Source organism: Arachis ipaensis, chromosome B2, assembly GCF_059453495.1.
Source record: "Arachis ipaensis isolate K30076 ecotype BB chromosome B2, ASM5945349v1, whole genome shotgun sequence".
In the NCBI taxonomy this organism is placed as follows: Eukaryota; Viridiplantae; Streptophyta; class Magnoliopsida; order Fabales; family Fabaceae; genus Arachis; species Arachis ipaensis.
In genome coordinates, this window is record NC_142437.1 from 118,011,131 (window position 1) to 118,024,991 (window position 13,861).

At 32.1% G+C, this 13,861-nt stretch overlaps 1 protein-coding gene across 2 annotated transcripts in view; it reads left to right on the forward strand.

Annotated features, from left to right (window-relative positions):
• The window catches only part of LOC107627874 (uncharacterized), a 34,601-nt gene that overhangs the window by 211 nt on the left and 20,529 nt on the right, over positions 1-13,861 (forward strand). The window contains exons 1-6 of one of the 2 annotated variants that reach the window (XM_088503994.1): positions 219-345; positions 1,065-1,184; positions 6,751-9,659; positions 9,759-10,010; positions 10,177-10,878; positions 12,746-13,573. In XM_088503994.1, coding sequence (XP_088360120.1) covers positions 6,783-9,659; positions 9,759-10,010; positions 10,177-10,878; positions 12,746-13,573 — 4,659 coding nt within the window. In that variant the 5' untranslated portion in view covers positions 219-345; positions 1,065-1,184; positions 6,751-6,782. Of the gene's footprint in view, positions 1-209; positions 346-1,064; positions 1,185-6,750; positions 9,660-9,758; positions 10,011-10,176; positions 10,879-12,745; positions 13,574-13,861 lie in introns of those variants that run through there. The other variant, XM_088503993.1, reaches the window with a different exon arrangement.

The window sequence follows — 13,861 nt, forward strand, 5'->3', positions numbered from 1 at the left end:
TTGAAGTTAGCTGTTTTTAAACGTTTATGGCTTATGTTTCTTATCTTCTTTTTCTTATCAATCAAATATACGAAAAATAAATAATCAAAATTATAAAACATCACTAACCACGCACGCGCGCACACATATAGATAAAGGTGTCGAAGGAAATTCAAGTTCTTTAACAAAAGTTTGTTTAACCCATTTCGTATACGAATGAGGTTTTGCAGTGCAGAAACTTCGGATTGTGGTGATTGGTCAACATTCCAAGAGGAGAAATTCAAGAACATATATGAACAGGTGACGCATCTGGAGAAGGAAAAATGTAGAACTGCAGTTGATTGCTGATGATATTTAAGGACTAAGGTAAGGTCCATTGCATATTTATATCACATCTTTTTTTTGGTCATGATTTATATCACGTCTGTATATAGTTTTGTTGTCTTTATTGGACTTGATTTTCTTTTTACGTTATCGGTAACGAAAATTGAACACATTATATACCTACTGGGTAATCCATATACTATTTGTGAGATTCTAGGAAAAAGATTATTTTTTAAAATTCAAAAAATTAGAAATAGTAGAGGATTATTTTTTTTTTGTAGCAAACCTCTTATTTTAAAATTAGTTAGTTCTAATCGACTATATACTTTTAATTGGTTCTCTAGTAGAATCGTATAAAATAAATAACTCCCACTATTCTAATTTTTTAAATTTCAAAACTATAACTACAAAGAATTGGCTTGAGTTTGCGTATGTTATAATTGACTTTTTAGACTTCTTTTAAATTAAAAGGCTAATAAAGTTAAAGAATACGCCACAAATCTAAAAGAGACTGAACACACACAACAAGGATCTCCAAAATTCCATCTTTGAACTCTGTTGCCCTTGATGTCCTGAACTTCTATTTCACAGTAATTATTCTACACAATCAATAACTTCTTACCATCTTCAATTGCAGGCAGCCTTATAAATTTTTGCTTCTTATTCGCCGTCCTTACGCCTTTTCATTTCTCTCTTCAGTTTTTTGGACTTTTTGAAAAATCTAACCCTCTGCTTCAACTCTTTTGCTAATCTAATGGGAGCTCGTCGAATCCTTCTTCGGCCGGCCTATGCGGCTCAGGAATTTTTTGGTGTCGACCCTCCAACTACAACTCCAGTGACTTGAAAACGTCGTCAAATCCGAAGAGCTTATTGGAATTAGGGTACTTTGTGATACTTTATCTTTAAGCAAAAAATATTTCAACGCTCAAATTAATAAATAATTTAAAGATATAATAATCTTATAAATATAAAAAATAAAAAAAAAATATAATTTACATTTTACAAAGACATAAAAATCATAAAACTTGTCCATGTAAACCTCTATTTAAACAAGGATACTAAAAGAACATGGATAATTAGATGTTCTTTGAGTATCAAGTGACATTCTTACATTAATAAAAAAAAATGTTATTTTAGAAAGAATTTAAATTAGTAGAGTATTTTTGTTACGATTTTGGACACACTTTAACATTATCGTACCGATATTCGGATTTATTCAACTTTTTAAATTAAGATAAAATCAGTCTAACCCTCAATATTTAACAAAAAAGCTAAGAACAGAAGATAACACAAGAGAAATGAAGCTTTAGTGAAAAGAACACTTTATTACTTAAGTGTTTGTTAGTTGTTACAAATGCTTTCTACATCCAAACTCTAATTTTCACTCCTATTTATGGTTATTCACTTTGAATTGTTATGATTAAATCTAATCAACGGTCCAGATTGATCATCCATAATTTTCACTACGAATATTTATCTTACCACATTTTTCTAAATACTTTTAGATTATTTCATATTGCTCTTTATACTTTTATATGCATCTACACTCTTTTAGAATACTCTATGACCTTCCAAAGTCTTCTAGAGCCTTTTAGAGTATTTCGGGACTTTCTAGAACATTCTAGAACGTTCTGGAACTATCTAGAGCATTCTCAAACACTCTAAAAAACTATACAAACACCATTAAATCTAACCTTCTAAAATTTACCGTGACATTCTCCCCCACATATTACGCAGATGTTCTCGTCGTGTTTTCTTTATGATAGCGCTTTTGGTATTCTTGGAATTGCCGCAGATCTTTACGAGCTTCCCAATTAGCCTTTATTATTGGATGTCATTTTCACTTGATCAAGTATTAGACACTTGGTGGTACTCCTCTTTATCGCACAACCTAATTAGCTAGGATCTCCTTGATCTCTTTGTCAAATGATCTAATTATCACAGGTGGAGCTCGCTTCGAGTCACCTTTGCTCGGTTTATCTTGGTCTTCATGATATAGTTTAAGCATACTCACATGGAAGACTGGATGAATCTTTATAGGGGAGGGAGTTGTACTTTATAAGCAACCTTCCCAACACGCCCAATGATCTCAAATAGCTCTTCGTATTTGTAGATTAAGCCCTTATGAACCTTGTGAAAGACTTTGAATTGTTGTGGAAGAAGTTTAATCATTACCTTGTTTTCCACTTGATAGCTTGCATGCCTCCTCTTCTTATTTGCCCATTTTTCATCCTCTTTGCAGCTTTGTCGAGGTAAGAACGAGTGACATTTGCTTGTTCTTCCCATGACTTAATCATATGACAAGTTTAAGGGCTCTTCTCTGAGTAAGAGGAAGAAAGAGAGTATGGTATAAGCGGCTGTTGTTCAATTACAATCTCGAACGGGCTCTTTTCTGTAGACTTACCCTTTTGCAGATTATATGAGAATTGAATGATGTGTAGGAATTTTGTCGAATCCTTCTGAATGACGCTTATAAAATGTCTCAAGTAACACTTGAGTAAGGCATTCACTTTCTCAGTTTGTCTATCAGATTGAGGATGAAAACTTATTGAGAAATGAAGCTCCGATCCATGTATTTTGAACAGCTCTGTCCATAATCGTCCTGTGAAACTTGGGTCTCGATCACTAATGATGCTCTTGGGTAATCCCTAATACTTCACCACATTCTTAAAGAATAATTGTGCTGCTTCCTCTGCAGTGCAATCGATAGGGGGCAGGTATAAATGTAGCATACTTAGAAAATCAATCTACTACTATGAGAATAGATCCAAATTCCTCAGACTTTGATAAGACAGAGATGTAATCCAAAGACACACTTTTTCACGGTCACTCTGACGGAGGCAAAGGTTCCAACAACTCACTTGGTGTCTTATTTTCAATCTTATCTTGTTGGCACACAAGATAAGTCTTCACATAACTCTCCACTTCATCGCTCTTTTGAGACCAATAATAGGAAGATTCAATGAGTGCCAAGGTAGCGTCACCGGGGTGGTCGGTGTAAAGGGAGAGGATCCAGAAGTTCCGGGAGTACTAGAAGAAACCCTCTCTCTACCCCGACCACGGCTACGATCACGACCAGCAGCCTGATTCTAGGGATGACAATACCATCAGAACCCGCGGGTACCCACCTCGCCCCTACCCGCTCGGGGCGGGTAATTACCTGCCCCGCACCGAGGCGGGTTTTTAGCAGGGCGGGTTCTTGGGAGGGGCGGGGCGGGGTCGGGTTTAGGTAATACCCGCCCCTACCCGCCCCGCAATATATATAATTTTAATATATAATATGTATAATATATGTAAAATAATTAGTAAATGATTAATAATGTTGTATCATATTTAAATTTTTATTTTAATTTATGTTGTGTATATGATGATAGTTATATAAATTTTGAAATTTAATTTTATTCATTAGATTTTATTAATTATAGGGGCGGGTACCCGCAGGGGCTGGTTAGGGTTCAACGTTTTACTACCCGCGGGTAGTAGCGGGGCGGGTTCTATGCGGGTAGTTGTACGGCGGAGCGGGGTCGGGTAGAGCAAAAACCCACCCCTACCCGCCCCGTTGCCACCCCTACCTGATTCGCAGCACCTCTACCTATCATCATGTCTGCAAATATCAAATTATCAAACAATCTCAGCAAAATAGTCATCAACGCATCAATTAACACAATTAGACAATTTTAAACACTTCAATAATTCAAAACCTAATGTATTGAATCTAACCTAACTTAATCAATCTAAATTCACTAAGATTAGAAGGCTAAATTGAATTAACTTTAAAACTGATTCAAAATTAAAATTGAAATTCCAACCAAACCTAAACTAAATTAAACTAAAATGAAATAATTATCAAACAATCTCAACAACATTTTCTCAGTAAAATAGTCCTCGACACAACAATTAACACAATTAGACAATTCTAAACACTTCAACAATTCAAAACCTAATGTATTGAATCTAACCTAACTTAATCAACTTAAATCCACTAAGATTAGAAAACTAAACTAAACTAATTTTAAAATTGATTCAAAATTAAAATTAAAATTCTACTCAAACATAAACTAAATTAAACTAAAATTAAAGGAATTGAAAAAGAGTTGTTCAAGAACCTATAATAAAGAACATAACAAGAAATAAGGGAAGAGGTGGATGTTGCAGCAGTGGTCGTCAACGTTACAGTGGTGGCAGATGGTGGTAACAAAGAATGGTGATAGTAGTTAGGGTCCGAATGAGGGGGAAGAGGGTTCGTGATTTGAATTTATGCTTCTTTTACCGTCAGAATTATTCTCAAAAAATTTTGACAATAAACCTTTGCGAGTCACCAAAATATAACGTTTCACTAATTGGAGTTACTGTCGAATTTTTCTGACAGTAAATCCAATGTTAATAGACACACCAATTTAATTTATTTTTCTTTTAAATATTATCATTGGATTTATCATCGAAAAACAGAATCTATCAATAATTACTTAACCTTACGACTTTGATATCATTACTGCCAATGAATCCGACGATAAATCTGTCGCTACTCTATGACACTAAATCTGATGGTACTCAATATTTTTGTTGCAGTGGATATCCTAACGTGTTGAATTCTCCCACCTTTTATTCCTTTGTTTGAGAGTAACCGCTTTTGAGGCTTTTATTACCTTCATTATATGCTTTTTAATGCTTATGATTTGTCAGTTTTATGAGATGGCAACTTTATTAGCTGTCGGATTCTCATTTAATTATGAGTGTTTATTCTTGTTTAAAACACTTTTATTTTGAGGCCATTACTCTCAAATAAATTTAGATTCTCTAAATTTTAAATTTTCATTTTAGAGAATAAAATATTATTTTTTATTATTAAATATTTTTTTCTTATATTTTTTTATTTTACTTATAAAATAAATGATAAAAGATCATACTTTATCTTCTAAAATAAAATTCAAAATTTAGAGAATCTAAATTCTGTGAAATAATTAAAGAATAAAATTCAAGAATATTTGGATCTATTGTTACCACTTTTTTATTTTATTATTCTTAGTTGTTGTTTTTTTATAAATAAAAATGAACCAATCTATTCTTAATATGCTAGGTAGACAAAAAAAAAAGTTAGAACTTGCCTTATTTAGTATTCATTAATTGTCGTAACAATTAATAAATGCTAAATAAGGCAAATTCTGGCTGTTTTTGGCTAATATTTTTTGGTTACCAAACATTTTCGATAAAGTAGATACATAAGTTTACCCATGTTACTTTTAAGACACTTTTTTCTTCCTATTAATGACATGTCAGCAACATCGTTTACTTGGCAAAATTTTAGAATCAACCACTAATTTTTTGCCAAATCAACTATTATTTTCAAATCAACAAAAAAGATAAAATATATAAAAAAATACAAGTAATAAAAATATTTGCAAATTAGGCTGCATAATTACCAATGACAATAATTAAAAATTAATAATATCTAACCAAATTTGTAACCTACAAGAATTTATATCTCTATATTTATTATATTTTACCGTTATAAATAATACAATAAATTTATAACCCCAATAATTAATTTATTAATTTTTATAAATAACTCATTAAATATAATAAACATCCATATTACAAATATCATAATAATCTATTAATCATAATAAATTTTACGTTATAAATATTTAAATTACATACTATTTGACCTACTTATATAACTCTCTTATCACAAGAAATTTATTTTCGCACTACACAACATCTCAAACTTACTCAATAAAATATCATTCTTTAGACAATATCATATCACCAAATAAACAGGCAATTAGTTTATCAAAGTTTGTGTGGTTCGTCTATGCAAAACATTAACACCCACAAATAAAGAAAAATTTTTTTGCTTAAAAATGATTATATTAGATGAAAAGATACAAAACAAACATATTTATTATATTTTTAAATTATATTTTTAAATTGAACATTTTTCAACTCCATTTTAAATTTGTATCACTTGAGACATTGTCACAAAGTGGATCAAAGAAAAATATTAACGGGTATTTCAATTATTCTTATTAAAAATAACTTATTTAAAAAAAATTCTACACATTTTTATTCTTTTTATTGTAGATGTCATTAGAAAACTGGATGCACATCAATCAAGAGAATAAAGAAAAAAAACATACAAATTTAAGATACATCTTCGAAAGAAGAATATACATACAAAGATGGAACAAACAACACAATAAATAGTAAATACAACTCAACAATTTATAAAAAACATGCCTTAACAAGAATCTACGACACAAAAAAAACAACAACTCTAAACAATAACACTTTTTAAATTTAACTTTAATTCACGTATATTTAATTTAATTCTACAAACCATAATTATTTTTAATATTTATTATATACTATCATTAATTTATCCTCAGTGACTCATTCTAGTATATATAAACCAAGGTACTAAGAACACGTGGATTCGTTGCATTACAGGATGGAGGTATATCAGTAGAACATCTAGAAGAATGGGGAACCTTGCGTGTAAACCACTAGAAAAAGCGATTGACTTACTCCTGGAAGCGAGTATTCGCCAGCTTGATTATATTATCAATTATGAAGATCATGTTAAGAATATAAAAGAACTCGATGATAAGCTTGAGAAGAATGAGCTAACAGTGAAGCACCTTGTTGACGCTGCAAAAAATAATGCAGAAGAAATCACACCAACTGCTGAAGGTTGGCTTAAGAAGGTGGCGGAAAAGAGGGAAGAAAGTAAGGAGTTTCACGATGACAAAATGCTTGAATCCAAGACAAGTTGCTTTAGCGGGGGCTGCTCTAGCGGGGCTCTGCCTTTCTTGTGGCACAGGCGTCAACTTGGCAGGAAAGCAAAGAAGATATTGGCACCCAGTATTGACAATCTAAATAAGGAATTTTCCCAAGTTACAAAAGCAATTTCTGGTGGTCCAAAAGTTCTAAAGATTGCGGATAGCAATCGCTATCATGAGTTTGAATCAAGAAAGGGTATAATCGACAAGATCATGGAGAAATTAAAAGATTCGAGGGTGAGGATGGTTGGGCTGCATGGGCCTAGTGGTGTGGGCAAGACTTCTTTGCTCTACAAAATTGCAGAGCAAGCTACTTGCAATACAATACTGTTTGATAAGGTGGCCTGGGCAACCGTAAAGAAAGATCCAGACCTTCGAAAAGTTCAGCAAGATATCGCCGACCATTTAGGATTGACTTTTGCAAATGAAGGTGACGATAGGAGAGCAGCTCGTTTGAGAGATGTGTTGACGCAGAAGAATACCCTTGTGATCCTTGATGACCTTTGGGATGAACTGGATTTGAACAAGATAGGGATTCCATTTGATGATGACAATGTTTCAAGTGATGTCATGCACAATCAAAGAAATGAGGCAAAAGAGCAAAGAGCAAAAATTGAAAATTCTCCTGGCAACACCAAGGGATGCAAGATTTTGGTCACTTCAAGATTTGAAGAAGTTTTGCGTGTTAAGATGAATGTTAAGTCAACTTTCCTTGTGCCAAAATTAAAGCCTGGCGAAGCTTCAGCATTGTTTACGAGGGTGGCTGGAATACCAAATGAAAATCCGGAGTTATCCGATATGCTTGACAAGTATTGTGCAGGGTTACCCATGCTTGTTCTTATACTCGGAAAGTCGTTAAGAAATAAGAGCGAGTCCGAGTTAAAAGATGAACTACAAAAACTCGGAAACCAAGAACCAAATGAAGCAAGAGAGGACATGGAGAATTACGTGAAGAAGAATTATGATCATCTAGCAAGTGAGGAGCTCAAGTCTATTTTGCTAGTTTCAGCTCAAATAAGTCATCAATCACTAATTGCAGACTTGGTGAAGTATTGTTATGGCTTGGGCATACTTAAAGGTGTCCACACACTGAGGGAAGCTCACGACAGAATATCCAAATCATCAATCAACAAGTTAAAAGATTCAGGGTTGATGTTGGATTGTAATTCTATTGATCATTTCGAGATGCATGATATAGTTCGAGATGCTGCTCTATCCATAGCATGCAAGGAGCGCAAGGTATTTATCTTGAGAAATGACAAACTAGATTTTTGGCCTGACAAGAAGCAACTTCAGAAGCTTTCTGGAATTCATCTACACAAGAGTCGTATCATGGTTGAACTCCCAAAAGTTTTGAACTGTCCTCAACTCAAATTCTTCCATATCGACAATGATGATCCAAGTTTGCAAATACCAGACAGATTTTTTGAAAGAATGGAAGATCTCAGAGTATTAGTATTATCAGGAATCCATCTATCAAATCTTCCGTCTTCAATTGAATGCTTAGCAAACCTCAGAATGCTTTGCTTGGAGAAATGCACTCTTGGTAACTTGTCAATTATAAATAAACTAAAAAATTTAAGAATTCTTAGCCTTTCAGGATCTAGAATTGAAGATTGGCTACCAGAGTTAGAGTGCTTATGCAAGTTACAGTTGCTAGACATTAGCGACTGTTTCATAAACAGATTTACTCGATCTCTTTCTTTATCAAGCTTCACCAGTTTGGAGGAACTGCATATAAGAAACAGCTTGACAAATCATAGTCAAATTTCAATTCTATCTGAGGTGAAACATTTGCATGAATTGAATACTATAGATGTTTGCATCCCCAATGCTGAGTTTTTGCCAACAGACTTGTTCTTTCACGAGTTGAATGATTACAAGATTGTGATTGGAGACTTTGAGACACTTTCGACTGGGGATTTCAAGATGCCCAACAAATATGAAACTTCAAGATCATTGGCACTGCAGCTAGAAGCTGACATGGATATTCACTCTCTCAAAGGAGTTAAATTGTTATTCAAAGGAGTGGAGAATTTGCTATTGGGAGATCTGCATGGAGTTCGAAATGCATTTTATGAGCTAAATTTGGATGGATTTCCATATTTGAAACACTTGTCGATAGTAAATAACAAAGACATTGAATATATTGTGAATTCAATGGAGTTGTCACAACCTCAAGATGTGTTTCCCAATTTAGAGTTGCTTAGTCTCTTCAACCTAATTAAGATAAAGAAGATATGTTGTAGTCCTGTTACAGATTCATCATTCTCTAGACTAAAGACAATCAAAGTGAAAATGTGCCCCCAATTGAAGAGTATATTCTTTCTTTACATTGTTAAATTTCTTACTAGTCTAGAAACAATTGATGTCTCTAAATGTGATTCTTTAGAGGCAATTGTTGGTGAGGAAGGAGAAGGATCCAACAATAAGGTTGAGTTTCACAAGTTATGCTCTTTGGCACTACAAGATTTACCATCATTTGTCAGTTTTTACAATATCAATGACAGGGAAATTGTCCCAGCAGTAACGAATGAGCAGAGTGCCACAACTTCCATTTCTCTCTTTAATGAAAATGTATGCCTTTCTTCCAACTTAAAGTAATATATATTTATCATTTTAAGACCTATGATTTCAAATAGAGTAACAGAATTTGTATTTGGTTCTGTCCTGCAGGTGGAAATTCCAAACTTAGAAACTTTGAAGTTGTTTTCAATCAAGATTCACAAGATATGGAGCAATCCACCTTCAAATAGTTGGTTTCAGAACTTAATAAAGTTAACTATGAAAGACTGTTGTAACTTGACATATTTATGTTCATTGTCTGTGGCTTGCAATCTCAATAAATTAAAAAGCATTTCTATAAGTGGGTGTCCATTGATGGAAAAGTTATTTGTCACAGAAGGAAAAAAGAATGTGTATGCAAAGGTGCGTGAGATAATGATAAAGTTTGTAATAGATTTTTTATGTTTTTGTTCATGTTACATTATTATAATTTTATTATTTACTCACCAATCATGCATTTTATTTGCTAATGTTGATCATTGTTTAGGTGACTTTTATTGAATAATGACTTTTTATTACATCAAAACAGGTTCGTATCCTTCCTGAGTTAGAGGAAATCCAGTTGAGTCAAATGGAGATTTTAAAAGACATATGGCCACATGAAGACGAAGTCGGTGCAGATTCATTTCCAAGTCTCATTTCTGTTGATATTAGCGATTGCGATAAGCTTGAAATCATTTTTCCTAATCATATGAAATGCTGGTATTTGCATTTGAAAAGCTTAAAGGTTTATTGTTGCGTGTCAGTGGAATTCATTTTTAAAATAAGAGGTTCTTCGCAACAAAATGACACCAAATCTGCATTACTGGAGGTTATTGATTTGTGGGATCTCCCATATCTGAAGCAAGTGTGGAGTGAAGATCCAAAAGGAGTGGTTAACTTCACAAATCTGCAGAGCATAGAGATTTCTGATTGTAACACATTGAGTAATGTGTTGCAAGCATCTATAGCCAAGGATCTGGGAAAACTAGAAAGATTTTCGATACAATCTTGTGATAATTTGGAAGAAATCATTGCGTGTGATGGAGGATCAGAAACAACATTGAAGTTTCCTGAAGTAGTCTCCATGTCACTTAGGAAGTTACCAAGCATCCGATGTTTGTACAAAGGGAGACATATTGTAGAGTGTCCAAACTTGAAGCAACTGACAATGATTGAGTGTCCAAATCTGAAAATATTCAAAACAGAAAGTGGCAATGAAGAAGAAAGAGCATTCTTATCGGCTGAAAAGGTAAGAGTGCTTACCAAAACCTAGGATGTGATTGTCTTCTGCAGTCTATATCCACCACATAATGGTCATGACCTCATAGACATTAAGCATAAATTGAAAGAAAAATTACTACTATTAAGTACGCTGCTTAAGAAAAATTAATATTCCTGTAAACAAAACAAGAGTTAATATTGATAAATATAAGAAGATAGTAAATTTTTATGCATTTATATCATTAAATCTTCAAAACTTATCTTATTAATAAAATTTTTTATTTTACTTTGTATTCTTAACAAATATTTTGGAGACATTTATTAACAAATCTCATATAATTTAAAGAAAATGGTGAAATTTTCTTTCTAATTAGTCAATATATCCTTAAATCATTTTCTTTTCTTGTAAATTTCAATAACATCATTTTAATACTTTGAATGGTTTTGGAAATTATCTTTAAGGTAGAAATACAGAGAATCATAAATAATAAAGATGAAAATTAATTTCAATGTTAAAATGTGTATATAAAGACAAAATATTTTTTTATCAATATTAGTTAATAATACATTTTATTTTTATAATATTAAAATTTAAAATTTAGAATTTAATAATTAAGATTTAGAAGATTGGTCAAGTATCCATAAAAAATGATAAATTTCTAACATTTTTTCAGTGGCTCTGGTGCTTGCCTAATTTCTTTAGTTCCATTGTTTCACTATACATCACTGCCATACTCCTTCTTAGTTTTACCCTTTTTTTTTTTTGTAAAATTGTTAATGAACAAAGAAAAGAATTACACTATTGAATAAGATTTTAAGGGGGCACAAGTCTAAATTTATAAAATACAAATTCATGTGTGTATTCAAACATTCAAAGATGACAATGAGTTATAACTTAAATAGCATAATCTTCCCATACTCTATTAAGAGATGTAGATTTAAGTCTCCTATTTTTAGTATATAAAAAAAAAACCTAAAGATACTATGTGTATCAAAATCGAAACCATGATAGATACTTACATTCTTATTTATTATTTTTAATAGAAATATATCCACCTAAAGATACTGTGTGTATCAAAATCGAAACCATGATAGATACTTACATTCTTATTTATTATTTCTAATAGAAATATATCCGTCATTTCAAAATAAAATACATACTTATTTTTTAGTGCAGAGAAATAAATTTTTTTTCACCAAATTAGAATACAGATACATTTTCAAAAAAGTCAACCTTTTAAATTTTAGTAATCTTAACTATGCAATTAATCTAAACTATTTATCAATCAGTACATTTTTTTTCTTATTCTAGTTTTAGATAAAGTATCTATTAATCATATTTTTTTCTTGTTCTAGTTTTAGATAAACTATCATTCAATTATATATTATGTGTGTTTTTATTAAGGATGTATCATTGTTTTAAACTGTTAATAATCTTCCATAGCTACGATTGGTGTTTGAGAGTCACTTGTTAGATTGAAGAAGTGGAAAAATATATATAGGAAATAAGAAGATTTAAGTGTCTGAATTATTGTTTATTATATATTTAAGAAGTATGATAATTGGTTTTCAATTATTTTTATACAAATATCTTTTTATAAAATATAATTTTATTTTAAAGTTAAAATGTATATTCGAAAAATTGTTATGTTTACAAAAATATTATATCCGATAATTTGTTGTAATAAAAATATTGTTTTTGTAATAATGAGGGCCAATGGAAACCCGTGTTATATTATATGTGGTTTGGTTTGCTTTAACATAAAAAATATACACATAATAGAAAACAAAATTTTATGTATACACATAAATTTCCCGTTTCAAAGAATAAAGGGTTTTGGATAGGTGTAATTGGAGTTTATTTGATAATGAGTTGTATAAATTGATGTATATAGGTATTGTCCAACTTGGAGCATCTGAGTATTGACTCTAAAGGAGTAGAGTGGTTAATGAGCAACACACGCAAGTACCTCTTTACCTCTTTGAAACACCTTTGCTTGAAGGATTGGCAGAGCCATCATCATGACGAGACTCTATACTGCTTCCTCCACACCATTCCTAATCTACAAATCTTTGAATTGGGTTATGATAATAACATTAGAGAGTTCGTGCCAAGTGGAAACACTGCACCGAAGCAAAGATTGGGAACCGTATTGCTACTTAAGGAATTAAAACTTTTGTGGGCACCACAGATGGAGGATATTGGATTTGAAAGAGATCCTGCTCTTCAGAGATCACTGCACCGCTTGGTCTTAATGGATTGTCACAGATTGAGGAGGTTGGCACCTTCCTCGGTGTCCTTCACTCACTTGACATACTTGGAAGTATCTTATTGTAAAGAATTGAAAAGTCTAATGACATGCTCAACAGCAAAGAGCTTGGTTCAACTCACCACCTTGAAGGTACGGTATTGTCTTCAATTAAATGAAATAGTTACCAAGGATGAGCAGGAAAATGAGGAGGGGATTAAAATTGTGTTTGCCAAGTTGATAACTATACAACTTGAAGGACTAAGCAACCTCACAAGTTTCTGTAGCAACTCGAATTGTGAGTTTTCGGTGCCATTGTTGGAAAAATTAATTGTGACAGAATGTCCCAAGATGAAAACGTTTACTACAAAGCACATAACAGCGCCCAAGCTACAAAGCGTACTTGGTGAGGAAGAGAAAGGGTATTGGAAAGGAGACCTGAATGCCACCATTCAAATGCTGTTTACGGATAAGGTACTCCGTGCTCCCTCATTTATACAATTAATGCTCATTTTCCATATCTTTGTTCTTAATCCCTTTCTACTTGGATTTCGTACGTTCCTAAATATTGAACTAAATTACAAGTTTGTATTATTTTTTATAGTAGTCATATTTCGACATGCACTATGTTAAATTGAAAAGTTTTATTCATATTCTCAATGTTTTTAATTTCATTTATTGAATTGTATAATTTTTTACTTATATACATATTATAATTTATATTAACACATCTATCTTTTTAAATTTTGATTTTAGTTAAGT